This window comes from Clupea harengus, chromosome 25 (genome assembly GCF_900700415.2).
Source record: "Clupea harengus chromosome 25, Ch_v2.0.2, whole genome shotgun sequence".
NCBI lineage: Eukaryota > Metazoa > Chordata > Actinopteri > Clupeiformes > Clupeidae > Clupea > Clupea harengus.
Genome location: NC_045176.1, coordinates 10,178,831 through 10,205,532, shown reverse-complemented (window position 1 = coordinate 10,205,532; position 26,702 = coordinate 10,178,831). Strand labels below are relative to the sequence as shown.

Below are 26,702 nucleotides of genomic sequence, written 5' to 3'. Positions count from 1 at the left end.
CACACTGCAGGGCAAGCAGAGAATTCCAAGCACCCCAGACCTGCAATCTCCTCAGTTTTACCCAGCAAATTACTAAGTAGTCCCATTCTTCACAGCACTGTAATTGCATTTTAGTGCTGTTTTTATTGATGCCGGCCAGGCCAGCCCCCCTCTCATGCTGAGAGGAATGAGCGTGCCTTTTAGAGGAGCAAGCATGCTAAATGAATGGTAGCACTTGTTTAATGAAAACAGAGGGAGACTTTTCTTCCTCCTCACTCACCTACCCACTGTATGTAGTTACTCAGTTATTACAAGGGTAATTACAAATGTATCAACAAATGCATTCATGTTTACTGATGGTCATGCTTAGAGGGAATTGTGAACAAGAAACAACAAGAAACAGCTTTACTTATGAATTAAGTTGATTTTCTTAAACTCAAACCTAAAACTTTTAAACTTTTTTTCAGCTTTTGATTTCCTACATGTTATAACTGTTCTCACTGGTTCATCAGCATTGCCTCCACAGAAGTACTTTAATTAAAAAAGATTAGGTCCACTGAGGCCTTATTAACTATTGCACTCAACACAACCACTGAAGTGACAGATAATGCAGACAGTCCCCATTCATTCTCCACAGCAGGCCATGTCACACTGGGAAGTTTACATGTGGGTGGCTAACTAGAAATTTAATTTGGTAATGATATTTTATTCTGGTGCAGATTGCAAGCTTTGACAAGCAACTAAAAAAATGCATGTATATATATATATATATATATATATATATATGCATTTTTTTGTATGTATGTATGTATATCATGTTTTCCATGTGCACACTTACATAAAAATGGGACAGCAAGGAACAAAAAAGGCATCTAAAGCCCTAATGGTTAATTCAGTTTAAAATGTTAATGCAATTTGATGAAAGTTCACAATTGGCTGCCTCTGTCTTGCAAATGGACTTCAAATGTCTCCACTCAAGTGCTCTTTCCCACCCAAACACAATATTTCTCTTTTTCCCCTTGAAGAATTCATTAGTCTCCATGTCCGAGCAAAATTGGTCCAGATCCGTTCACTAAACATCTCATTACGGGATTTAAAGACACCCAGTTGCATTCTTGGCTCCGTCAAGCTGTTCTTCATGTCTTAGATATAGTTACTTTCTTTTCATGGAGTCCACAAATTCTCAACGTTCCTCTGCCGGACAACCACACAGTTGCTGTTTGAGATGAGAAAAGGAGAAAAGGAGAAAAGGAAGGAAAATGGCCTTGGGATTAGTGGATCTGAACAGGATAAAAGGATAATGGATTCTTGGTGTGATCCAGTTTAGTTTGAAAGATGGAGGGTCTTAACCAGGATTTGAGACTTTACCCTGCTTTGTGCCATTATTTCGATCCAATGGCATTTGTTCTGAATTGCTAGATTTTGGTGGTCCCAATTGCTGACAACCATAATATAAAAACACACACGTTCACTAGGAACACAAACACACAGACACAAACACACAGGCGCCCTCCCTCGCACAATCGCAATGTGCCATCATGAAGAGTTCTTTCTTAGTAGGCCACATACGGAGAGCATTGTGCCTACGCTTTTGTCTATCATAAAATCAGCCTCGGGTGTCATTTGAGCAAATGTACCAATGCTCCAATCAATGCAAGAGCATAGTGATCATCACAAAGAGGAGGTCTCCATGACAGAAACATCCTCTGTAATTACAACGGCCCTCCTTCCCATTCATCTGGGCCCATAATCTGTAAATCCCACTTTCACTAGTATCTCCGACACCTGTGACCCCATCAGGAGTGTCAGCTGGCCTGTCAAGGAGGTTCAACAAAGCGAAAAGACAAGCTCCCCGAGACTCCACCGCCGAGCGCATCAGCCAGAAAAAGAGAGGCCACAGCAGCCTGGCAGCTACTGAGGTATTTTGTTTTGCCCCAAGGTAGACAGGTGCACTCAAAAACAACACAGAGAAATATGTGCAATGCCCCTGCGCCAGAGGTTCAGATGTTGGATTAGAGACATGCAACAATACACTAATTTCAAATGACACTGAGATCACTGAGATTCTTCAATTACTATGTACTTGCTGGTTCATAGAGGTAGGGTACAAAATATGCGTTACGGTTTATATGATCATGTCACATTTAGGTTTAGTGTTTATGTAAAGTGTAGGTAAACAACTATCCCGTTTAAGGACGTCAGAGATTTACTTTCAGAGCAAAAGTGACTGTTTCTGATTTCAATTCTTTCTGTGATGGTGGTGGAGGACAGCTCTGACCACAGACTGAACAATTAGAGTTCAGCAGAAATCTTACACCAATGGATGATTCGTACCCTGTTCAAACACTTTCGGATGGAGGTGTCACCCTCCTAATCGTTCTTGGAGAGGAGTCAACTTAAAAACTAAAAAAGCACCCACGCCCAAACTACCGTGGAGTCCGAATCTAAGCTTCCTCAGTGCCCTGCTCTCTTTCTAATCCTACACAGGGGAATCCAGAAGCTGCCTGTCAGTTTTCTGGATGCTTTAACCGTGACTGGAAATAAAGAAATGAGGAATGAGGATGGGCTACAAATCACCTAGCATCAAAGTGACAATGCAGGACACCATGCCAAGTAGAGGTGCCTTTGATGCCCCCCAGTTGAATCAGGGCCTAGTCTCCGCAGCGTCTGCTTTGACAGGCTGTAAATACCAGACCATTATCCAGCCTAAGGATGGGTTAAGTTTACACTCTCTTCTTGCTAGCCTCATTCATTTGTTTAATGAAGGTATAACCAGGGCTGGGGCATGTAAATCCTCTGTTTAATGCCCTTGTTAAGACACACTGTGGGGGAAATGAGTCTAGGACATGGCCCTAAGGAACTCTAACATGAAATATTCACAGGATGGACTGCATCGGTGTAAATTCAATGAGATTCATATATTTCTGTCCGACTGGTTTTGGTGAACTAGCATCATGCCTTAATTTCCAGCTTTGTTAAACATTGCATAATTGTGTATGATACTTTGTATTTTGTTACTTTGATGATCTGGGTAGATAACGAAGTGACATATTACGAAGTGAAATTTCCATCCATACAAACATGGCTGACTACAGCAGCCAGTCAGCTATATATGACATTGTGTTATGCGCTGTTTAAAAACTACCACCAGAGGGTGCAACATATGCCGGCTAATTGAGCATCCAATTAACCAATTAAAATGATGATGACAAAAAATAGGTATTGGAGATGATTTATTTCCTCTCTTTCTATTGCATCATGGCAAGACGAAAAGTAATACCTACAGCATTAGACTTACTTTTAATGTTGAACAATTTTTGTTATATGGCAATAGTGCAGTATTTTAAAATGTACAGCGGCAATCAACATCATCCCAATCGCCACACTCTGCCTAGAAAATTCTGCGTTGCAAGAGGCATGGCAGAAAGTTCCTGATCTGACGACATGGTCCACATGGAGAATTAGCGTAGGGCGAAGCGCATTTCCTTATGTGACCAGGGACGAATGCAAAATGTTATGTAAATCCCCTTAACGACCTTTTCAAGCCACCAACAATCGCCACACAAAAGTGATTGGCAGCCGACACCGTGGGGCTCATTTATCTGGTGCCCCAACCCGTCTCGCTCCACATCGCCCCCTGCTGAGAGAGGCGTGGGGTAAAGTGCCCAGCGACTCTGTTTGCCAATGGGTAGAGCCAGCATGGACCCTCTCATGGCAACCACAGGGGTTGTCGTCATAATGTTTCGTTTGTTTCCTGCCCCGCACCACCTCGGAACTTGGCCCTGGGCATCTTCGGGCCGGATTGGGTGCAGGGGGAAGTATCCACGCCTGTCCTGTGTTCCCATGCTGCCGGCCTCGCCTGGGCCCATTGTGCTCCTCACAGACGCGCTCTTGTCTCCAGTGCCTCTCCTGGTGCTCACAATGGAAGCGCATGATATGGACATTGTCATTGTTCTCCAGATTATTATGATGTGCACCCCTCGCTCTCCGGGGAGGGTTTGCTATAAATCCACACACTGCCTGCCATTGGTCTCGTCTCATAAGGGCCATGCTTCGCTTATGAGGCCAGAGTATCCTTTTGACAGGCACAAGCACACTCAAACAGACACACACACACACACACACCACACACACACACACACACACACACACACACACACAAGAAACCCCATGCCAAGAGCCCGCTGTTCTCAAGCCCCTCACTGGGAGGTTTTCTCATTTCCAAGCTCCATCTCCGGGGGGGTGCAGCGGTTCCCTACTGAGCCACAAGCCCCACTTCCTACTGCGAGGCCTGTTTTGTCCCTTGGCGGTCTTCCTCCATTCAAGTCCACTCTGACCAGCCTAACTCCCCAATGAGGCCACAGAGAAATCCAAGGCTTTTCCTCCATTTGTCTTTGAAATGACCAGACAACTAAGTAACGCCTCTGAGATTGATGACTTACACCATAGTTTGTGCCAGCTCATTTGCTGGCTCATTCTGATATCTATAACTTTTCCATTCACTTTCTAAGGCAGTGATTTCACCTCACTGTATTGGAACATATATAAGGATATGAAATAAGAGAGAGAAAGAGAGACAGATAGAGACAGAGATGTGTGTGTGTGTGTGTGTGTGTGTGTGTGTGTGTGTGTGTGTGTGTGTTTGTGCTTTTGGAGGGATTTTCTGAAGATGTAGGCTCCTCTGTTATAAGACCTACATGGGCAGACCTGTATCATTAGGTTTTACAGATGAGAAGGAACAGTCATTGATGTGAAGAATTGGATTACTGAACAGTACGTACATGAGAGTTACTGCTGCCATGGGTGGAACCTACTCTTTGACAACAGCCCAGGGTATGTAAAGACCTGATGGATGGTGATGAATTGTGCAAATTATGACATGACCTGTTTCATTTTGTTATTGTTTGTTTGACTTTACATGGCACCAAGAATCTTCTACAAGAACTGGTTTTAATATTTGAACTGGCATGTTGAATATGATTAAATAAGACCTGCTAATTATAAATGCAGTAACATATAGATACACTTTTGTTTTTAATAGATTTTTTCACTCTGTATTTGTTATGTGCATAATCTATTCATTTGTTGGCGTCATACACTGTGGCTAGAAGATAGTGTTACATCCCAAACTACAGAATCATAGGCAAAAGTGAAACAACTCAAAAAGTATGGAACGTTTGTGAGACAAGCCTTTAAGCCTTTATGAATTCACTAAAGGATGTGTCTCTTGATTTACATCTAAAGATGCTGTCTCGTTTTGATGCCTGAGGCTAAGTTGGCAGCTGAACAAAAATGATAATAAAATGGAAAATATAACTTAAAGATGACAGTATGCCATGCAGGTGTGCCTGTCACATTTCAGCACCATACTGTAGCCTCTGTGAGACAAATCATCTAATGTCACTATTTCTATCAGGATTATCATTTTACCCAGAAACCCTGCTGCTATGCAGTGCTATGCCATTCTATATTTCTTTCCAGTTTCATGAACCATGTTTTTGATGTATTATTTGTATTAATATTCAAGTTTTTCGCATTACTTTCAGCTGCACGTTACTTCCTTTCTGGGGGCAAAGGTAATGAGGAGCTTTCAGTAAGACCTGTCACTGACTTTTGTGACAGAGCCTCTGTTTTAACAGACCTCCCATACAGCTGTAGCTATTTGCATGCTTGGTCAACATGACTTTCCTATATATGAAAACATGTTGTCTTTTTCCAAGTTTTCTTACTGAATCGGCACTGCTTCAGTGGACAAACATGCAAGGTCATAATGTACAACATCAGAAAGCTGCCAGAGCTGTTCACAGGAGGTCTTAACGACAACTGGAGTTTAAAGAAGAATTAGTGATGTCTGCTATCTACAGGATAATAAAGTAGCACAAGCCACGCTAATTTGAGCTGCTTATTTTAACCTCAGTTTAGGCTACTCGACAGCGCCTCGTTAACAATAACAAACTGCCGAACAATGCATGAGACAACTATATCTTCATCAAAAAGAGGTTTTTGTAAGTTTGTCAGGACTGACAGAAGTACTGTCTTTTGTGTATTGGCATTGCATTACATTGTCAAGAAATCTTCCAAATATTTGCAAGATGTTCACCTGCCCTTTAGCAAGTCTGCATGTAAGTTTTCAAGTCTTTTATAGTTTTCTTGACATCTGAAAAGGTATACTGCTCAATTACAGGTTCCTTGTGTCATAGTTACTATATAAGATCATAACATTGTCATCCACAATTCAGAATAATGTTTTCACTATTCAATGGTCCTTAATCATGAATCATTACATCAGTTTTAGTCATTACCAATTAGTTAAAATACTTTATAAACACATCATTATAATTGGGCCGCAAGAACTGCTATTGGAATAACTTAATCATTCATAGTCATAAATTATTCATTCATATATGTCAATTTTTGACATTTGGATGCTGTGTGTCTCTTTGGCCTATGGGAGGCGATAGGTCACCTTTACTGAGTCAACAAGGTGAATGTCTTAGGCATTTTTGACAGTCAAAAGTCTATGAACACAAACGCAATATTCCACATTTTTTGGATGAAGTTGGTGCTGTGATGATATATTTAACCACATCTAATATAATATAGTAATAGTTTGCATGTGCAATTCCATTTAATGAATTATATAAATTATATATAATTATACATATATATATATACATTATATAAAGGCCTCTTTCAATGGATCTCATTTGGAAATCCTCCTCCACATCTGATGAGCATTTTGTTCTCTTTTCCATTCATGATTTAGGTTTAGGTATACAATTTGGGCTCATGTAGTAGTTGCAAAATCAAAGCACAAAAATGAAATAACAGTTGTTTTAAAGACATACACAAATACAACAAAATACATTCATATTTTGACTCTTGACCACCATGTCAAACTGAACCTACATGCAGTGTGCAAACACATGAATACACATTTGCACAGGGCAATGAAAATGAGCAATGAATTACCTAACAAAGACACAGATGAAGGCAGATATTCTGATTCTGGCACCGCAATCTCCTGCACACACCTCAGGTTATAAAATGACACTTATGCACACATAAATCATGCCAAAAATAGTAATATTTTGCCAGCACATAAAGACCTCTTCTTAACTGTGATACTAGCCATTGTCATGAGTATTCTCAGGGCATAGCTGGCCAAAAGCACAAATGAAGGTGCCATGGTCAGAATCATTTGCAGCTTTGTTGTGTGGTCCAATACCCACCACAGTCACAGACACAAGAGCCATGTCTTCCAACTGTGCTGCCACTGGCTTAAGATGACATAATCAATAATTTACTCATGTTCAAATTGCTACAAGCATTTGGCTGGTCATCACACCAGCTGCAGGCACGGGATACTGAAAACATGCCACTAAGAATATTGTGATATTTTTATGCAGAATTCTGCTGTATTCTAACAGGGTGTGTGAAAATGTGTCAAATTTCTGTGCATCTCTGTCACATTAGCACTTTGCATGCAGTTAAGTTCTCAGCATACAAGGCCACTGTGTGTTTGTACGTTCTGAGGGTGTGATTCTTGTGCCAGTCTGGAGGAGACTCAAGGCTGGGTCGATGGCCTCCACCCCCAGAATGGCAACAGCTGCTTTCCTTAGACCGTGAGAATACATCATAAAAAGCCAACTGTCTGAGAGATCCATGTCCCTTGCCCTCAATTTATTCTGCTAGCATTACAGGTCTACCAACATGAATATGTGCCTTTGTATGCATAGGAGGAGCAGCAATATCACGTCCAAGCAGTTCATTAAACTACTAAGAGCACCTGGAGGGCAAGACCTGTCATGCACAGAGACAAGGTGGTTGTGTAATGACAGGCTCAATTCATAACTATTGCAAGTTTGAAAGATGCACTGTGTTCATATGTTGTGGCAAGGAGCTGTGTTACATTGTTTTGCATATTTATTTGTTGTGGTTGGCAAATCTGTGAGTCAGAAGGCCTCTTAGCCTACTGAGTACATCTGTGTGATCTGAAACCTTCCATCAAGCTTACCTCTTTCAGAATAGTAGGCCTATCCGGACATCTAAAGACGTATGTCAACATTAAGATGAGAGTCGTCTGCAATGCCTAACAAAATAAACACCTTTGCTCAGTTGATCGCAGGCCTGATATGAATTTCATTTCTTCAAATAGTAACCTGGAAATAAACAATTCATTTTAAGTGTTAAATAGGCCTACAATTTATAACGTGTTTTAAAGGCACATTTTTGCAGTTGAGATTACAGTTAAAAATATAGATTAGGCAACTAATAAATATCTATCTTAAAGTGTGAAAAGGGCAGAGTAAGTTAGGTGCCATGTCACACCATGTTCAGTGCATGTTGCATCTTCATTAAGCCGATGAGTTAAGCAACAAACCTCCAACGACATGAGGATGGATGTTTCACAACTTCAACAAAATTGGTCCTCCACCCCACAAAGAGGTACTAGTGATGAGTAGACAGAGTTTCATGCTTAGCTGCTTACGGACGTGTTGACGTGGCCGACAAATCGCCATTTTGAGGAAGGGAACGCCTTGAAATCCATACAAACAGAGGAAACAAGCAAATAGTAAGACAAGAAATAATTTGTAGAAGAATATACCTACACTGTATTGAAACTGGTACAACATTTGATCAAAAGGTCTACACAGGGGGGTATAAACCGTCTTGACTGCCTATTTGCTACCTGGCGTTACATGTTAAGGTCGTGCGACTCGTTACACGTCTGAGATTTGTTGTCGCAAGCGGTCGGCTAAGTAGTTATGCTAGCTCGCTAGCTATACATAGTCTTTGACAGTATCGTTTTGCTAAGTTTAGTAAACAATGTCATTGACCTAGTAAGTTACCTTGTTAACGTGGTGTGAAAATGAGTTTTCGTTTCCGGCGTTGATGGATTTGGTTTGGCTATGAGCTACATAACATCGGTTATAAGCTACATAACATCAGCTAGCGAGCTAACGTCATAATCTCAATACATTGGCTAACGTTAGATAGCATGCTCTGCTAGAACCAGTGGTAACGTAGTTCCGCAAGCGAAAACGGCATTGCTTCCTTTCTTTACATTCTATTAGCTTACAGAATAGGTGAGATAAACGTTTGGTCGCTGATTCTGACAGTAATATAGTGGCATCTGAAATAAAACGGTGTATTTGGTACCAAGCTATAGGAAGCTTGCATTCAAATACTAGCAAGCTAAAGTGAGCTGGTCATCGTTAATGAATAAACTCTTTCAATACTCAGCATTCATGGTTGGAATAGGGTCTTATAAAATAGAAACGTGCGCATAACTTTTCCATTATTTTAGACCAGTGTGGTGATTTAACAATTAAGTTATTCCGCATACCCCTGTACAATCTGGCTATCTTACTCAGAGCTAACGTTAATTTACCCTGCCATGAGAACCTGCCATTAGTGAAATTCAGCGAGGCCACCTACTATGTAGATCATGAGTTATAGCTAGAATGATTGCAAATATGTTCCCCCCCTCAACGTTGCAAGATTAGTGTGTACTATATGTCGTGTGCTTGTGGTGATATGTTTGTTAAATGTATGTCTCCCCCACTCGGCAGATTTCAGAGGAGCAAATCCATCCTTGAACCTGAACCATGGGTAACTTATTTGCCAGCTTGTTTAAAGCTTTTGGCAAAAAAGAAATGCGAATTCTCATGGTTGGTCTTGATGCTGCTGGCAAAACTACTATTTTGTACAAGCTCAAACTTGGTGAAATTGTCACCACTATTCCTACTATTGGTGAGTCACTCTAGTATTAAGACCGTATAGATTGTTATACATTATCCGTATGTACTTTGTGAAAAAGTGATGAATTAATCATGATTTTTTTTGAGTAATTCTTAAAATAACAGATGCCTGAAATAATCTCTCTGTGCAATTGTACTGTTTTCTCTGTTCTACAGGTTTCAATGTAGAAACTGTGGAATATAAGAACATAAGTTTCACAGTTTGGGATGTAGGTGGTCAGGATAAAATTCGACCGTTGTGGCGTCATTACTTCCAGAACACACAGGGTAAGCTTTGCTAAAACTTAAAGATTTTTTTTTTTTTTTTAGGAGAAAAGTTGAGATGAGCTGCTCTTTAATAAGCTTTCCTCTTCAGGTCTTATCTTCGTTGTGGACAGTAATGATCGAGAGCGTGTCAATGAAGCTCGCGAGGAACTCATGAGAATGTTAGCTGAGGATGAGCTCAGAGAAGCAGTTTTATTAGTATTCGCCAACAAACAGGTATCTGTTTCCCGCCTCTTTGCAGTGTAGCCATTGTTGAACTAATATTTTTGTGCGATGCTCTGTGCTGCTACCTTGTTTGAGAGAATTGTGTCTGTTCCACAGGATCTCCCGAATGCCATGAACGCTGCTGAGATCACAGACAAACTAGGACTGCACTCCTTGCGCCACAGAAACTGGTACATCCAGGCCACTTGTGCCACCAGTGGTGACGGCCTGTATGAAGGACTAGACTGGCTTTCCAATCAGCTGAAGAACCAGAAATGATGACCGTGTGTCCCATCTCTTAGTTGCTCTGTCTCCTCCTCTCCATCTCTCTGGCTCCTCATGTTGGAAAATCAAGCTACTATGGGGTTTAAAATGTAAGGGTGGCAGACGCCGCCCTCATCTCATGTCCGGTCACGGCAATATTTTACTAGTGAGAAGATGAACGAGTTTTAGCCGTCAGGTCTCTTATTTAATGTAAATAGTCTTGTTTTGGTATGGGGCTGCCTGATGCACTCATATGCAATATGTAACTTACTCAGTATTTCCTAACTTTTGTTATTTAATAACCCTTTAACAGGTGTTTGATGGAACATGTTTAGGGAGTGGAAAAGGGAGAACAGAAGCAACCTTTCTAAAGGAATCAGTCATCTTAAGCACTCCTTTCTCTGTTAGTTGATGCCTTTATGGATATAATCTCCTCTGAAACTCATGTAACATTGCACATGTACTTAAAGAGGAGCAGTTGTAATCATTAAAACTAAATACAAGATGCCAGTGGATACTGTACAGACACACTACCTGCTACCTTTCCTTTCTTTTAATTATGACTATCATATAAACATAATGAACTATGAAACAGTTGTTGATACCGTAGTTACACTGTGTCCTGTTAACAGCAAGTGATCTTTTTACGATCCAGCTACAAATAGGACTTCTAGTCGGAACCTATCAATTGTTGAGCTTTATCTATCATTGGATGCTATTGAAAGGTGTTTTGGGGTGATTTCTATGCATTTTACGTGTGGGCTGTCAAGGTTAGGTGAGGTGTGATGGCCTTTGCTTCACCTGCTTTTGTGTAGGAGAACATCATTGTGTCTCAGGTTAATCATGTTCTGCCTTGTTAAAGAACCTGAATGAGCAAAACTGCATGGTAGTGAAGGAATGGGTGGGGCTTTGATTGTTTACATTTTTAGCCTACTCAGTGCTCATTGCCCTTGATAACTGGTGCCTAAGGCTTATGGGGGCTCTGTAAGATTGGTCAGTTAACACATCGCTATAGATAAGCATTGCAATGAAATAACCATCATACATGTTGTTCAGGGTGATCGGCTTCGTGGCTGATTTCTCCAGGCCTCCATGGCTTTTCTCATGCCTTTTCTCAAAATCAGTACATGACCCTCAATGTGGAATGTGGCATGTTTATAGCAATATGAAATATCTGATTGATTCTACAAATACAGTGCTAGAGGGTACTTGTTAAGCTACTGGGTATGGTCTCCAAGTCAACTGTTACAAGTGTACTGTTTGATAGCTTTAGATACCATTTGAATGATTTATCACATTACTATAAGATAATGCGTGATGCAGAAAACTTGAAGCAACAAATCTTTTTTGTTATTTTGGTCGGACAAACAACCTCTTGGAGTTCGCTTTACATTGCTTGACTTGGAGTTCAAAACTGTGTTGATCTTGTAGATTGTCTGTTAGTGTGATTCCTTAACATGAATGATTTATTTTTTACATGTCAACTTTTCTCAGCTTTGATTTTGACAGAAAAGCACTGTAATTAAAGCAGTTAGAATAATGGTGTGAAGTTGGTGTGTTTCAATGGTTTTGCAATGGCAATGGCAATGGCATGCAACTTTGTGATTTACATTCCTGCTCCTGGAGCCCCCTTCGGCTGCATGTTTTCTTGCGCTTCATACCTGACTGAACTCATCAGCAGTAGATGGGGAATAATGGCTCTTTGAAGGGAGCTGGACGGTATTGCTCCTTATTGCTTATATATTAAAAAAAAACTTTACATTTTGTAGGGGGTGGGGTTTACTAGGTTTCTCTGCAAAATAGTCACTATAGGATACTGAAGGGGGTAAGATTTGAATGGGACTCAAACGGACTTTGACATCCCACCAATATAATGTCATTCTGCATGTGTGGACTAGGTCTGGCAGACAGGAGGATGAGGCTTCGGCTGCATTCACACAAAATCCTTTCCACAGGGGGTTGTGTGGAGGTCCTAATCAAGGGAGGAGTTGTGAACAGCTGGGGATCAAGACATTAGGTTGTCAGGGCAACTTAAAGGGAAACACCTAATAAAATCGCAAACCCGTTTCAATCAACTTAAGTCACATTATAGGCCTACTCTATGCGGATCAGGGGTTAATCCACGCCCCCCCCCCCCCCCCAAACAAATCGATTTCTTCGATTATTTGTGGATTTCATGCGTTTCCACTCCATTTGAATGGTCAAAATTCACAGAGTTGGATGGAAACCCGTGGCACACCACTGCTAAAACACCAGTTTAAACTAATCAAAAGGTGCTCTCAGTTCTCATTTGACATCACATTTTTTTTTTTTTTTTTTAATTGGTTTTTTAAATCAAATAAAATAAAATCAAACTTTATTTGTACGCCGCATTTCATACCAGGAGGTAACACAATGCGCCTTCACTTCTTTAGTGAAGTTGTGATCCCCGCAATCAGTCTAATATTGATAGGCTATCTATCTAACATGCATATGACTGAGGAAGCTAAAGTGGATCCAAAAAAAGAAATTGGCCAAGTTAGGCCTAGCCTACATGATGACCGAAAGTAGAGTATTTAACCAGTTTTACTTAGTTTATTTAGTCATTCAACTGAACTGACCAAGAATAATCTGAAAAAATGCCTAATGGACAAGTAATTTCACCTAACCTGGAACTCAAATTCCACAAAGCATCACACAGTATCTTAAGTCAGAGGACATTCTCTATGGCAGTATCAACCCCCATTACAGGGCCATTTCAACACTAACCCCTCTAGCAAAGACCATTTTAATGCTCTAGGTTTACAAGAAATATGACATTCCTCTAGGTATACTGAACTGAAGATGTTCTTAGGATTGGCTGTACCTCAAGCAAAAATGGTTGTGGAGCTAATAGGGGCAACATGGAGTAGCTTGCAGAGGTACTTTCTTTTACTAAGGTCAGATGCAAGAGGTGATTTGTTTATTCTGCACATACTCAGATCAAAGATATATTCAAAACCCTGATGAATGATTATATACAGATATATCCATGACCCTGATAGATGGTTATGAGCAGCATGATGGTGATTTTGATGATGCCAACATTTGTGTTATTGGCTGTAATACAGTTAAGCCGAACACAGCATTTGCCTTCTGCTTCTCCATGAACCCATAAATTCTATGGGAAATAGTTGGACATCACACTGGGGCTCTGAAACCGACTCCCCCCAAACTAATTATTTGGACACAGGCTTTGAGCTTAGAATAGAAATAATTTTAGAGGCTAATGTTTTCACCCACTAGCTGTGCCCCGTCATCTCTGGGGCTCAACCTCCATTGTGGCCGCCTTCCCCCTTTTTCACATGGAGCTTTTCTTCTGAATGACTCCTCATGTAAGCGCTGCTGCTGCGCTGTATAGTGTCATGGAACCCCTCTACCTCCCACAGGCTCCCATCCTCACTCACACCCTGTCGCCCCACACCGGCTCCTAAACAACCTCCGAGCGACAGACACCTCCCTGCTCACAGAGGCTTTTTTAATAAGTGACAAATGGAAATGGCTGGGCTCTGTGTGGTCAGCAGGGCCTGCCCAGGCGCCAGGGGGTGTGCTGGAACAAGAGGGAGGGAAACCAATCTAGGACAACGTTCCTTTGGCCTGATTAGGCTGCCATGGATAATGCAGCCAAGCCAGTAACGCATGGCAGGAGAGTATGATGGTGGGAAAAGGAGGGGTGCGCTCCTTCTCATTCTCTCTCTCTTACAGGGTGGCTTTGTTTCGCCCACTCCCGCTGCTCCATCCGCTTGGGTTTGTGTGTGGCGCTCCTGTGCTACTGGGGCTGTATAAAGGGACCGGCCTGGTTTTTTGCACTCTCTCTTTTGTCTGAGCTTTGCTCTTTTTTAGTGCAACCCCAGGTGCCAGCCAGCAGAATGCCCCCTTTCACAGTGACTCAATGCAAATGCAAACACTACACTCTATTATGACCATTGGAGTGCATTCCAGTGCTGTCTCACCAGCCAGGGAGCGCCACTCCGACTTGGACAAAGGGACAACTCTCACTAGATTGATTAAATAAGGGGAGGGCCAATACAAGGTAGAGTAGCCCTATTAACACATTTCCATCCAGACGCCATCAAAGCATCGTTCCCCCCCCCCCACCCACACATTTTCCATCCTACATCAGACTTCATAAAAATCAGTTGACGAATTAGATTTTATTTATATGATACCGTCTGGTTTGAACTTGAGTTCATAGGTCAAGTTTTGCATTATGCCCCACTGTGTGTTCCATCAATGTCTATAGAACCTAGTAGGTTAATGGAGATGTATCCTAGTCATCTACAGCAAATTCAGAGTAAAAGACCACTGTTACAATGACTTAAAATGCAACTGAGTGACTTATAGACAATACTCTTCATGCCAGGTCATTTTGCCAACATTTTCTGTGTTTTATGATATTGTAAAAACTCAATTAGATTTATCATTTTATATGTGCACTTGCTATTCAATGTGTGGCAGTCCTAACTAAATGCAAAGCATTACACAATTTCCAAAGTGGATGCATTTACTGGTGTTCATACTTGTTTCTACACTTTCACATCAGACTGAAGACCCATCACCTTCTCAGCAGCCACAATGAGGCAGGGCTGTGTCACTTCATGGCATCAGATACCTAGACACCTGACCAATATCGTTCCAAACTCTGTCTGTACGTTGACATGATAGGTAGGAGATCTTGCGGTGATGCACAAGAAAACCCTTCTAATGGGCCTTGAACTTTGGTATGACTCCAAACTAATCCAATTGCTGAGGCCAGCTAGCCCAACTTGCAGTGTCTCTCTAAAAAAAGAGCAGAGTTAAAGCATCTTGCTGCAGTCTGTCACTCTGCCTTTCTGCATTGGTGTGTGGAGGATGGAGGGGTGTGTGTGTCTGTGTGTGTGTGTGTGTGTGTGCAAGGTTGACAGGGGCATTAGTCGTCTGAGTCCGTGTCATGGCGCCGCCGATGGCATTGTGCTGGTGAGGCTGGGGGGGACCTGCGCCTGGCACTGCGGTGAGGGTGGTGAGACCCCCTGTTGGACGAGGACTCTGTGTCATGCTGCCGCTGGCGTCGCTGGCCAGGAGGAGAGTGGGGGGGGCGCTCGCCCTTTGCCCCCCCTCCTAAATGGCTGTCATGGGGCCTGGCTCCACTCTGACTGCTCCATGATGGATTATGACTATGGTGGTCCTTTCTCCGCCTGTGAGGCACAAAACACACCCAGACAATCAATGATTGGGAAAGGGGAGGAGGTGAATGGGTGTCTCTGTGTGTGTGTGTGTGTGTGTGTGTGTGTGCGGAGGGGAGGGGGGGCAGGTGCAGTGCACATGCTAATACTAATAACACAAATTAATATAATTTGATTAATATACAAAATCTGCACCATCAGTAATAATAAGTTGTTTGCAGTTAACCTCTCTAGGTTAGCACTTAAAAAAAAAAAACCTGTCAAAACCCTTGCAGAAGACCATATCTTTCGGTCTTTCTCAGTGCTTAAAGCAAGTCATCAATTCCACACTAGCACTTTACACAACTGTGTTTTGGCGCCCTCTAGTGCTGAATCTAAATGTTCACTTATTTCTGTTTCCTGCCACTACTTTGTGCCCTGGAGCATAAGGCATGATCTGATTACCTTTTATAGTCATCGTCTGAGTCTGACGAAGATGAAGATGAATTTCGTCTTTGACGCTGCTTCTTCTTCTCTTTTTTCATCTTCTTTTCCTTTTTCTTCTTTTTCTTCTTCTCCTTTTTGGCCTTCTTTTGACTCTCGTGCCTTTGGGTCATTTCAAAGACAAGTTTATGATTGGGGGAATGATTACCACCACAGAGGATTTTTCCAGCAAATGAGTTGAAGACATGTACACATCTTGGACTTAGTAAACATAAACCAAAGAGATGGAAGAGATGTATTCACACCAATCTCATGATGATAAATCATATAAAGAAGGATTTTTTTTTGTATTCAATTCAACAGTGGCAGTATTCACCTCTGTTCTGAAGCGTCTTGATCTTGATTTGTGCCCTCTGCAGTCCTTTTGGAAGAAGCTACTTGAGGCCCATCAGATTTTTGGTGCTATAAAAAATGCTCTTGGTTATTTTCCTGGCATCACAAATACCCAATTACTGCAGTAGGTGTAAGTATATTACAAAGGCAGGGGTGTTTGACATCCAACCATTCATTTATATATTCATTTATTTATACCACAGATTCCCAAAATTCTTAAAAGACATGCATAAACAAATATTACCGTGAAGACAGACAGTCCTAGTTTTGTCGCCTCTTTCTCTTGTTGGGAGAAGACAATATTTCTTGACGCAGCCCTAACCAAAGTGAAAAGTTAAAAAGTTCAGTGTTGGTTAAATATACTTATATAATCATTCAAATCATAAAAAGGTCATTCCTGCTTCCTGACAGAAGCAGTCTCTCATGCATCCACTATAGTTAATCAGCAGAAAAGAGTATGTTTAATTTTAAATAAATCGCACAGGCACCCCTTATGCACACTGTTCGTACTTGACATATGACAGTATTAACAATTACAAGTCATCCTCGTTTCCCTCAACCAGGGGTTCTCAGTACCATTTCTTGGGCTCCCCTGTCTTTGTGTGCTCCATCTTTAACTGTTCTTTATATCTGACTGAACTCAACCCTGGCACTCTTGATTAGATTAACACACCTTATCAAGTGCTGGAGGAGGCCCCAGAAGCAGGGTTGACATACAACATGCATACAACATACACAGCCAGTGGAGAATCTGGGGGAAAGGAGGAAATTACAAAACCACTTACATGGAGCTCCCCAGTCCAGAGACTCTATCCACATCTTTCTCTTCTCCATCTCCTCCCTCTCTTTTGCACACATCTGCGAAATCCTGTTGGACATAATACGGTATACATATTGAATATCCATACACGGGTCTAAATTGAATGTTGGAAATAAAAAGTGACCTGTACATTGTCTGGCACAAACCTCTTTAGTAAGACCCGTTGGTTGTCTCTTTATAACCTTGTGTCCCCTAATAAATAATAAAAGTTCATTGGTTTCAGTGCTTAACTTAGACCAGGATGACAATCTAACAAAAGAAACCTATACACTACATGAAAAAAATAAGAATATTTTCCTTACATTGCTGCCATCATTGCCTCCCTCTCAGCCTCCCTTACAGCAGCAAGTTCCTGGTCTTTAGATAGAGGTTCGCCACTCTTTTTATCTTTGGAATACCATGACAGGTCTTTTCCTTTCTGCCAGCGACCAACAGGTGCCATAAGAGAATTCCCTGGAAGAATAAAAGTTAATGGGACGATGTAATTCTGACCTGGCACATATTTGTTTTAGCCATGCTTAAGACCATATCTATGACACCGAGCAGGTTATTTTAAACGGCAATGCAAATACTGCCTGCAAAATATACCAGGCATAGGTTCACAAACTTTAATGTAACCGTGCTACCTAGGTGCATTGAATACCATCACTATGATTATTTGATACAGTGAAAGTGTGTAACAACAGGAAGTGATTTTCAGGTTGTGATTTTATTTGTTACTATAGGCCTAGCTGTAAAAAAAACAAACAGCATAACCTATCATGTAGACTACAAAAAGGGACAACTGGAAAATATACTGTCCCAAAGATATACATGTCTACCACCAAGACCATCTCTCCTTCATTCGTCAACCGAATCGTAAATCGACCACCCTCAGTGGAAGTTTCGCCGTATTGGCATCGCTCATGAGTGAGCAACTTGCTGCTTGTGCAGCTAACGGTACACTTGCTAGTACTTGCGACCTAGTAGCAGAGTGGAAACTTTAGGAACAAAATAACCCATTAAACCCCACAGGAAATGTGATGTGAGACACTGCATTTATCAAAAGGGTAAGTTGACCTAATCAATCAAGTTTTCTGACCGTATGTCTAGTCAAATAATTCTGACAGACTGGTCGAGCGAATGCCTAGTGTTAGGGGCGCTGCTGGCAAGAACCAAGGTTAGTTTCCAACAGCTTGCCGTGATCCAAGTGACCTATCTGTTCAGAGTGTTGTGAAGGGGTACTTAACAAAAACGTCAAGGGCTGTTTAGTGATGCATACCTAAAGGAACTTCAATTAATGCAACTATCACGTTACTGAATAAATCGAAAGGCTAACTTAACTCTGCGAGCTGCTAACAGTTACCTCTAACCTACCTAGCATTAACTTAAAAAATGTACCCATTAAGCAAAATATTTACGTATTAAATGGCACTTAACGGTATGGATTTCTCTCGGATTACTATCAATCATTGATTGCTTACGGTTGAAGAGTACAGAATAGTTGGCGTTGGCTAACATAGCTAGAAAACTACAGCATGGGAGTTAGGTGCCGTTTACATACCGCCCATCGTTAGCTAGCGAGCTATCGCTAACTAGCTAGCTACTTACCCAAGTAGTTCTCTCTGTGTTTATCGGTTTTAACATCATCCCAGTTGAATTGATCTTGGCCACCTCTGACACCCCCAGATCTCGAAGAACCAAACATGTCTTGTTTAATCTTATAGTTATTAGGTAGAGAAGCTAATATAATGGGGGGGGTTTGCACGTGGAAGTTTACTGCTCTGCAGAAGGCCCTCTTGTCGTTTTCATCCGGGGAGTTTCTTTTCTTTCTTTACTGTGATCACCGCGGGCGCGGGCGACCAAAGCAATTTAACTTAACATTTAAACCAACTCTCAAGGAGATAAAGATACACTCTGAGCTCTTGGTGTATCTGACAATGTGCCCGTCTTCCTTAGCTAAATACAGTGGTAAATCCAGACATCTTGTAGATCAGCTCCGTGTTAAGTGGTCACAACAACCCGTTTATTTTGGCCCGCCGTGATGACGTCGGAATCAGTTTCTAATGGCTTTCATACGGAAGGCAGTGACTTGCCGAGACTAGAGGCGGTGGAGACGTTGTTCATATTCTGGAACACACACTTTCCTGATGTTTATGAGATTCTTCTCCCGCATTGTCTCAGGTAGGTTTGTTTAAGAAATCATTCATTGTACAGCAGTCGTAGACCTTAGATGGTCTACCGGGTCTCATCACCTTAGACTGAACGCTCCCACTTGCTCTTTTCATCTCGATATCTTTTGCAAGTTATCTCACAGGGCACGGGGTTGTGATGTTTTAAACATTCTTTATGGAAGTGAACTAGGTCTGTTTATATCAACCAGTGATATTTGTTATGTAATGATTCAGATGGTCTGGTGAGTGCCATGTGTCTTGAAAATTGCAGCAGGCTATCAGGCCGAATTGCATTAGCTTACTTTAAAATTAATCTTTCTCGTATAGTATAGCTGATAAAACATAATAGAATATTTTCTTGGAGATGGTAGAATTCTACGAATGATCAAGCTAACAAGACAGCCACAAATTGGTTTCTCATGTCAAGAGTGATGTGAATCATGTGCTGAATGGCCTTCCGTTCATTAAGATTTAATTGTAGATGTTTTGGAACCAATTAGCTGAAAAACGTTTTAGCCTTGGTTTAAAAACTTGAATATAACAATGTTCTGGGTAGATCATCAGCCTCACTAATGAATTTGCTGTTATACACTAATGTCACAATTTAGTGCTAGTGTCATTAAATCAGATGCTAGTCTTTCCTCCCAAAACATTACACTACTGCTGTCACCAAGGGTCTGTATAACCCAAGCAATGTTCTATGCTGAATAAGACAAAGGTGTCCTGTGCCTCTGACCAAGCCACTGAGCCGTATCTCTGATTTTGACATGGTAAAGGAGCCATCTTGACCTGTCAAATGCTCCTGTCATCTGCAGCTGCAAAGGAGTAAAGCTGGCTGTGCTCTGCTCTGCACAAAGACAAGAAAGAATATGTTGCAGCTATGTGTTGGATTACCATGTGATCTCAGTTAAGAAGGTTTGCGAAGCAATGCTGCTAAAAGTGATCAAGTATTGCAGAATCTAAAGCCAGGATACAGACCTAAAGTAAGTTTGCTGCTGCTGTTGTTGTTTTTTAAATCAGTGTACACACTATTTAATCAGTGGATTACGACTGAGACAACTTTTTCTCTTCCATATCCTAGGGTATCTCTGTGTGTTGTGTTGACAAAAATGTATAGGCTAGTTTATCACTATATAATTAAATCTAATGAATTTATATATTAAGCCTTACAGTTTAGGGTAACACATCTAACGTCAGCCTCAGTGTAGGAGTTGACTAGAGAGCTAGGGAGCCAGAGTGGTCCACACATCTTGTGCACTAGACTGTAAGTGTGTGTTAACTTGTTTCCCTTTCCAAGGAAAGACAAAAATTGATTTTGCTGGTAAGATATACATTGAGACAAAAGGTTTGTTTAAATGCGACTAATGTTTGATGCGTTTGCCACTAAGATTGCTGCAACAAAACATAACACCATAACCATAACACTACAGTGGCCCTTAAGATTAATTTTTCTTAAGCCTCTACTGGACTTTTCTTCTCTCTGTCAATCAGTCCATAGTGTATTACACAGTAATGTGTATTACAGTGTTAACTTATCAGTGTACATTTAGTGTTCAGGTAGTGAACTCATGAAGGCAATATATTTCCTCTCTTAATTTTTTTCTGGAAATGTTAGAGGGTCAAAATTGGAACCCCCATTTGGCCATCTCTCAAGACGGCCAATAGAGGACACAAATAGTGTGTGTATATGTTTGTGACTGTTCTATAGCATATAGGCTAAAACTAGATAAGAGTTCTCTGCGTAGTTCCTGTAAAGATTACTTTCCTATTTATGCTATACATTAGTTCCTGTAATGATTGGTTTCCTCTTTACCCCTTACATTATGTGTGTGGGGAGCTGCATTTCATATTTTTATTTATATTTACTGGTCTATACCCCGTATCATGTGTAGACGGACACATGTTGTATTATACAGGTGTACTTCTTTTCGATGTTTCAGTGCTTTACAGATTTTTAACAAATATTAGTGTTACTAATATAAATGTGAATTACTCTTCAATTAAAAAATACGGCTATACAGCCAGAACAAAATTGGCCAGGCAGGGTTAAAGTGTAACACAGGGTTAGTAAAAAAAAAAACCTGTTGCGCTTCCTTATGAAGCCTGCATCAGTTGACGCATTGAGAGAGGGTGTGGGGGGGTGGAATGGAAAATGGCCTCAGAATAAGTTGTTTAAATAGCACTGTACTCTGTCTCTGTCCAGTCTCCACCAAACATGTCTGTACAGTCCCAGGGAAGGATATGTTCTGATTTCTTTGATCAGCTAACATTTTGTATCTCAGCTTATATGGATAGCCTACTTTGGCAGCGATCAGAAATCTCAAATGCAGATGCACTGACACGCAGTCATTACAGGTCATAGTCCTGATTCTTGTAGTGGCTTTACAAGTCGATAGGCTGGTTTCCTAAAATCTGATTGGAGGCTTGCTTGTGCCCACGTAGTGAGTGACATCACCACTTGAGTGTAGTGCTATAGTAATTCAGAAGCTTGTTCCACCCTTATTCGCTTTCAACTCTTCCACTGGAGGTAAGAGAAACTACGTGTTCCTTCCTTTATGTTCTCAGCATACTTAAGTTAAACATGGTGCTTCTCTAGTTATAAAAAAAAGCCTCTTAAGAGTCATTCGGCACTATTTGAGCAAAGAATCATATGTTCAACAGTTGTATGAAATCTCATCATTCTATTACGGGTAGCTGAAATTCTATGCCTTTGCTATGAACAGCTTGTTTGAAACTTAACCCAGCATGCATGGAAACAGTGTTAAACAGAGCAGAGTGGTTTTGTGTGGTCAAACGCAAACCCGTGTGTCATTTATTTCCCAAGGAATTCCTCTATTCATTGGGTGTTGCCACTTCTTATTTGTAAACGTGCTTCATTAGAAACACCCCTCAGGTTATTATTTAGGCAAGCATGGCGGTATTCATTATTGGGTGAACTCTGACTTAGTACACAAATGCAATTGTAAGTTGGTGTTTGATTTGAAGGGTGATGCTGGCAGTTTGTTAGTGAAATATGATGAGGGTAATTCTGTGTGTAATATTTTCCTCACCACAGCTGACGAGGCTCTAATTAGTTGATTGTTGATTGTGTTCCCCTCGACAACAACCCTTAATGACTTCTTCTGTGTTGATTGCTGCTTGTTTGAAGACGTTGTGCCTGCCAATTGCGCTGTGTACCGATGAATTTGACTTAGCTGAGTCATCCATCCTCCTCCATAAATGCCCTCTGCGTTTGAGCGCTGCTTCATCTTTTGTAAACGGATCTGTTGGTCATTTGTGTGACTCACCAACTTGCATTACATAGCCCTAACAACTTGCTTTCAAAAAGGTTCAGTTGTAGTTAGACCCGTCTGGTTTAACTGGTTCTTCCTCTCTCTCTCTGTTTCTCTTCTCCTCTCCGCCCTGTGCAGCGATGGCAGGACCAAGGCCTGTGGTGTTGAGCGGCCCTTCAGGGGCAGGGAAAAGCACACTGCTTAAGAAGCTGCTCAAGGAGTTCGATGGGGTCTTTGGCTTCAGCGTTTCCCGTAAGCACGACGCCCTCAACGCTCCCCACACACACACACTCTCTTAGGGGATTTGTTATTGTTGATTGCATCATCACACTTTACCTTCTTCAATCAGATACAACAAGGAATCCTCGCCCAGGGGAGGAGAATGGCAGAGGTAAGTGACCGATCTGAAGGTTATATCGTGTAAACTCACATGTTTTTGTGCCGTGTACAAATTGTAACATAACCTTGGGTCCGGGCTGCTCTATATATTTTGTCACTCTGGGGTCCTGATTTCCATATGCATCCTATGCATAAAGCATATTTACACTTTATTTTATTTTATGGTGCCTTTTGTTGTGTGTGTCTGAAGTGGAAAATGTGCAAATAGTAAAACAGCCAAAGAAAATCTACAGTGAACAAAATGCATTTTCCCCAAAACCCTTTTATCATGAATAAAATAATAAAAACTACATACAGCAAAAAACCAATCTCTCTGGTGGAGATGCTTAGCCGAAGTATAACTGGTTTAAAACACTGAAAATGTCCCTACGTACTAAATATCTAGTCTTTTGATTTAATTTGGGTTAATTGTTGCCCTTACACATGTCTATGACTTTTCCCTCTGCTGCAGATTACCATTATGTGACCAGGGAGGTGATGCAGACCAGCATTGACAATGGGGAGTTCATTGAGAATGCTGTATTTTCAGGGAACATGTACGGAACAAGGTATAGAAAATGTAATGTCAGTAAAAACCATTAAAGCAGATTAAAGTGATTTTGTTTATTGCTAGTATACACTATTGCTATTATGAGTATATTATACAGTTTGGAAAGATATGATCTGTGCTGTAGATAGATGGATACTTTATTAATCCTGAGGGAAATTTAGGTCATCCAGTAGCTTATACACTTATGCAACTCACAGACATACATACATAAATCACATACACATAGGGAGAACATGTTCTGTGGTTGTATATGTTAATATTCAGTTGTATCTCCCTCAGCAAAGCTGCCGTGCAGCATGTGCAGGCCAAGAACCTGATCTGCGTGCTGGACATTGACATGCAGGGAGTTAAGAATATCAAGAGGACAGACCTCAACCCAATCTATATCTCCATCCAGCCCCCATCAATGCAGGAGCTGGTGAGCACACATTAACCACAGTAATGTGGCTGCTGTTATCAGTCTCTCCATTATGTTTCATCATACGAAAACATGCGTTGGTTTCGTTGTAGGAGAAACGTTTAAAGGATCGAAAAACCGAATCAGATGAAAGTCTGAAGAAGCGCTTGCAAGCCGCATCTGTTGACATGGAGCTGAGTGAGTAGAAGTGTTGTTGTGCTGTTTTCTATTTGCTCCAAAATTAGGTATTCCAAAATGATTTACTTATTTGCAGAAATTGTATTTTAAAATAATGTGTACATAAAAAAAAAAGTTAAACTGTTTGCACCCTCAAGGTAAAGAACCTGGATTATTTGATGTTGTCATTTTAAACAATGATCTTGACGAAGCATATGGGAAGTTGAAAGAAGCTCTTCTTGAGGTAAAAGAAAACACCAACAATGTGTTAAACTATTTAAACATGAAGTGAAATGCTTTAATCTATACATGCCACTGTCATCCTTTGGCTAAAATATCTTTTTCTAATTCTGTTTTCCTCAGGAAATTAAAATAGTGAAAAATACAACCAAGGCCTAAGATACCACGCCAGCCTCCATTCTCCTCACCTGTCCATTCCTACCCCACCCGGCTAGAGCGCCCCTCTCACATCAACATTCCGGCACCAAGCTCCCAATCACAACCAGATTGTCAGCTTCTGGCAGAAAAGCAAGTTAGATATGTACACTGATAGAATGATATACAATGTAATGATTAATTTTTTTCTGAACTGGTATAGCCTCTATCCCCCGATAAGCCTAACTCTGTGGTGCCTATGCGGGGGCTAGTGTTCATTTATGCAGGTTTGGAATATTTTGGCTCCAGGGCTTTGCGTAGTTTACACATTCCAAGTACGCCAAGCATGTTTGCTACCCATTAATCCCAGTAGATGTCATACAGATAGGATATTTATGGTTTTCAATTTATCTATCAGAGTACATTAGAACGGAAGTGTGGGGGGATGTTGGTACACCAAGACCGTGCTTAAGGTAAATAATGTTAAGACTTTTAGTGCTTCTTTGATTTCTAACCAATGGTCCATAATCCCTTTTGATACATTGAGGGCAACACGGCATTGATTGTCATCTTTTCTATGGTTGCTACCACCATAGATTTTACCTGTTGTTGTTCCCAACAAAAAAAAGGAAGTGACTCTTCAGTGATACAACATTCTATCATCATTCTCTAATGTAATACTTGTCTTATTCAAAGGAATCTCTCCCTGGGAAAACAACCATTTGTGACTCTGGTTGCGTTGTCCTGATATTGCTTCTGTGATGTACCAACATGCTGCCCTTTTGTCCCTAAGTTTGTCTAAGGACTGTCATCTGTCCCATACGGATTGATGGAGTCATGATTCAAAGCTGTACTGTCATAACTCTGGTGTTTACCACGTGTCAGTAATGGGCCATGAAAGTGTGCATTTCAGTAAAAGACCTTTCCACTCCTATGGCAGCTATGAAACACAGTCAGAAGTCGAGCCATCTTGCTATTTCATATCAAGAAGCTGACATCATTCGCTCTCAGCTAGGCTCTGGATCGTTGCCGTGGTGTGCTGCTCCTGAACCCACGCAAGCCTACAGATATGAGGCTCCCCTCCTGTCCACTCTCAGCCTCAGTGTCATGTCATTTTTAGTCTTCAGAGAAAGACCCAACATCTAATGTAAATAGAGATCTAAAAGGTGATGTCATCTTTGCCACTCCTGTAAAACATGACAGGTGCTTTTTTTTCAGTTATTTTTTAACGGTTGTAAAAATTTGGTTACTATTTATTGGTTAAGCTGTTCATATAACAGGAAATGATGTGTAAGGACATTGGATATAAGTGTATGAGTGGAAGATGTTTTTCTTTCTCACTCTCTCTCTCTCTGCCTCTCCTAAACTTAATCATGATCTGGCCTCCCAGGGTTTTCCACAGTTCAAAGTCCATCTTGTACATTTATTGTTTAACTTAAATATTTGTGAACAAATGTTTTGATTGTTAGATTTTATTTTTGTTTACTTATCTTTTAGACCTCAGGTTCTATTGTCATCAAAAGATATCATACTTCTTAAAAAGTTGTGGTGCCATTATTTAATATAATGCACCTTGTAGAGAAAGCCAATGATCTCTCATCATAGGCAGTTGGTTCAGTAATGGAGCAAAGGAATGTATTGTTGTCTGAATGAAGGAGAATTAAAATGGATGAAAACTGAGCACACTTGGAATCCACAAAACTTGAAAGTGGCTATATTAATTTCCACAAAGTTCTGTTTTTTTTTGTTTTTTGTAACCAGTGTCCTAAGAAACCTTTTTTATAACCTTAGTTTTTCTTTTTTACCAAGTGTTTGCTATTAAGAGCTTTAGTGATATGAAGTGCATTAGTAACTAATACCTAGAACATTGTTGAATTTATTCCTTTCTATACACTGAAGTCCTCCTTCTGTAGTGTGTATCTTCTCTTTCATGTGTACAAAAGCCAAAGCCGGCCATTGACATTATAAAAGTCTCTAACAGGATGGAATCTAACTTGTATACCATACACACGTCTTAATTTTGTTTGTTATTCACAGTACAATTCCAATTAAAGTCCCAATTATGAAATGTTTTGTGAGATTTTTTTG

At 40.8% G+C, this 26,702-nt stretch overlaps 3 protein-coding genes across 8 annotated transcripts; 2 read left to right on the top strand and 1 right to left on the bottom strand.

The window, feature by feature from the left end:
• Window positions 1-4,575: 4,575 nt before the first annotated feature.
• c25h1orf35 (chromosome 25 C1orf35 homolog) lies at window positions 4,576-19,276 on the bottom strand. Of its 2 annotated transcripts, XM_031563309.2 has the most exons (9): window positions 18,882-19,276; window positions 17,594-17,744; window positions 17,438-17,483; window positions 17,257-17,339; window positions 16,716-16,788; window positions 16,455-16,540; window positions 16,100-16,240; window positions 15,365-15,667; window positions 4,576-4,621 (listed from the first exon to the last, which is right to left on the bottom strand). In XM_031563309.2, exons 1-8 carry the CDS (start codon window positions 18,976-18,978, stop codon window positions 15,403-15,405), a joined length of 942 nt encoding a protein of 313 aa, XP_031419169.1. In that variant the 5' UTR covers window positions 18,979-19,276; the 3' UTR covers window positions 4,576-4,621; window positions 15,365-15,402. The 2 variants fall into 2 exon arrangements, with proteins under 2 accessions (XP_031419169.1, XP_012683350.1); XM_012827896.3 differs by lacking the exon at window positions 4,576-4,621 and having other exon boundaries at window positions 14,629-15,667.
• Window positions 4,603-12,015, top strand: arf1 (ADP-ribosylation factor 1). Of its 3 annotated transcripts, none has more exons than XM_031563313.1 (5): window positions 4,603-4,812; window positions 9,555-9,735; window positions 9,900-10,010; window positions 10,099-10,223; window positions 10,329-12,015. In XM_031563313.1, exons 2-5 carry the CDS (start codon window positions 9,591-9,593, stop codon window positions 10,488-10,490), a joined length of 543 nt encoding a protein of 180 aa, XP_031419173.1. In that variant the 5' UTR covers window positions 4,603-4,812; window positions 9,555-9,590; the 3' UTR covers window positions 10,491-12,015. The 3 variants fall into 3 exon arrangements, with proteins under 3 accessions (XP_031419173.1, XP_012683352.1, XP_031419172.1); XM_012827898.3 differs by lacking the exon at window positions 4,603-4,812 and adding an exon at window positions 8,449-8,554; XM_031563312.2 differs by lacking the exon at window positions 4,603-4,812 and having other exon boundaries at window positions 8,603-9,735.
• guk1a (guanylate kinase 1a) lies at window positions 17,918-26,682 on the top strand. Of its 3 annotated transcripts, XM_031563311.2 has the most exons (9): window positions 17,918-18,340; window positions 20,260-20,427; window positions 22,855-22,968; window positions 23,066-23,107; window positions 23,567-23,663; window positions 23,945-24,083; window positions 24,176-24,260; window positions 24,398-24,483; window positions 24,603-26,682. In XM_031563311.2, exons 3-9 carry the CDS (start codon window positions 22,857-22,859, stop codon window positions 24,636-24,638), a joined length of 597 nt encoding a protein of 198 aa, XP_031419171.1. In that variant the 5' UTR covers window positions 17,918-18,340; window positions 20,260-20,427; window positions 22,855-22,856; the 3' UTR covers window positions 24,639-26,682. The 3 variants fall into 3 exon arrangements, with proteins under 3 accessions (XP_031419171.1, XP_012683351.1, XP_031419170.1); XM_012827897.3 differs by lacking the exon at window positions 20,260-20,427; XM_031563310.2 differs by lacking the exons at window positions 17,918-18,340; window positions 20,260-20,427 and adding an exon at window positions 19,294-19,454.
• Window positions 26,683-26,702: the final 20 nt, after the last annotated feature.

What these genes read in the sequence shown, in the direction of transcription:
- c25h1orf35 (XM_031563309.2), bottom strand. Translation starts at nt 18,978, where the DNA reads ATGTTTGGTTCTTCGAGATCTGGGGGTGTCAGAGGTGGCCAAGATCAA. An exon ending in ACACAGAGAGAACTACTTGG is followed by an intron (nt 17,745 to 18,881) that starts GTAAGTAGCTAG and finishes TTATTCTTCCAG; the next exon opens with GGAATTCTCTTATGGCACCT. An exon ending in TCAGACGATGACTATAAAAG is followed by an intron (nt 15,668 to 16,099) that starts GTAATCAGATCA and finishes TGTGCCTCACAG; the next exon opens with GCGGAGAAAGGACCACCATA.
- guk1a (XM_031563310.2), top strand. Translation starts at nt 19,421, where the DNA reads ATGTTTATGAGATTCTTCTCCCGCATTGTCTCAG. An exon ending in CTTCTCCCGCATTGTCTCAG is followed by an intron (nt 19,455 to 22,854) that starts GTAGGTTTGTTT and finishes CGCCCTGTGCAG; the next exon opens with CGATGGCAGGACCAAGGCCT. An exon ending in AGGGGAGGAGAATGGCAGAG is followed by an intron (nt 23,108 to 23,566) that starts GTAAGTGACCGA and finishes CCTCTGCTGCAG; the next exon opens with ATTACCATTATGTGACCAGG.
- arf1 (XM_031563313.1), top strand. Translation starts at nt 9,591, where the DNA reads ATGGGTAACTTATTTGCCAGCTTGTTTAAAGCTTTTGGCAAAAAAGAA. An exon ending in CACCACTATTCCTACTATTG is followed by an intron (nt 9,736 to 9,899) that starts GTGAGTCACTCT and finishes TCTGTTCTACAG; the next exon opens with GTTTCAATGTAGAAACTGTG. An exon ending in TAGTATTCGCCAACAAACAG is followed by an intron (nt 10,224 to 10,328) that starts GTATCTGTTTCC and finishes TCTGTTCCACAG; the next exon opens with GATCTCCCGAATGCCATGAA.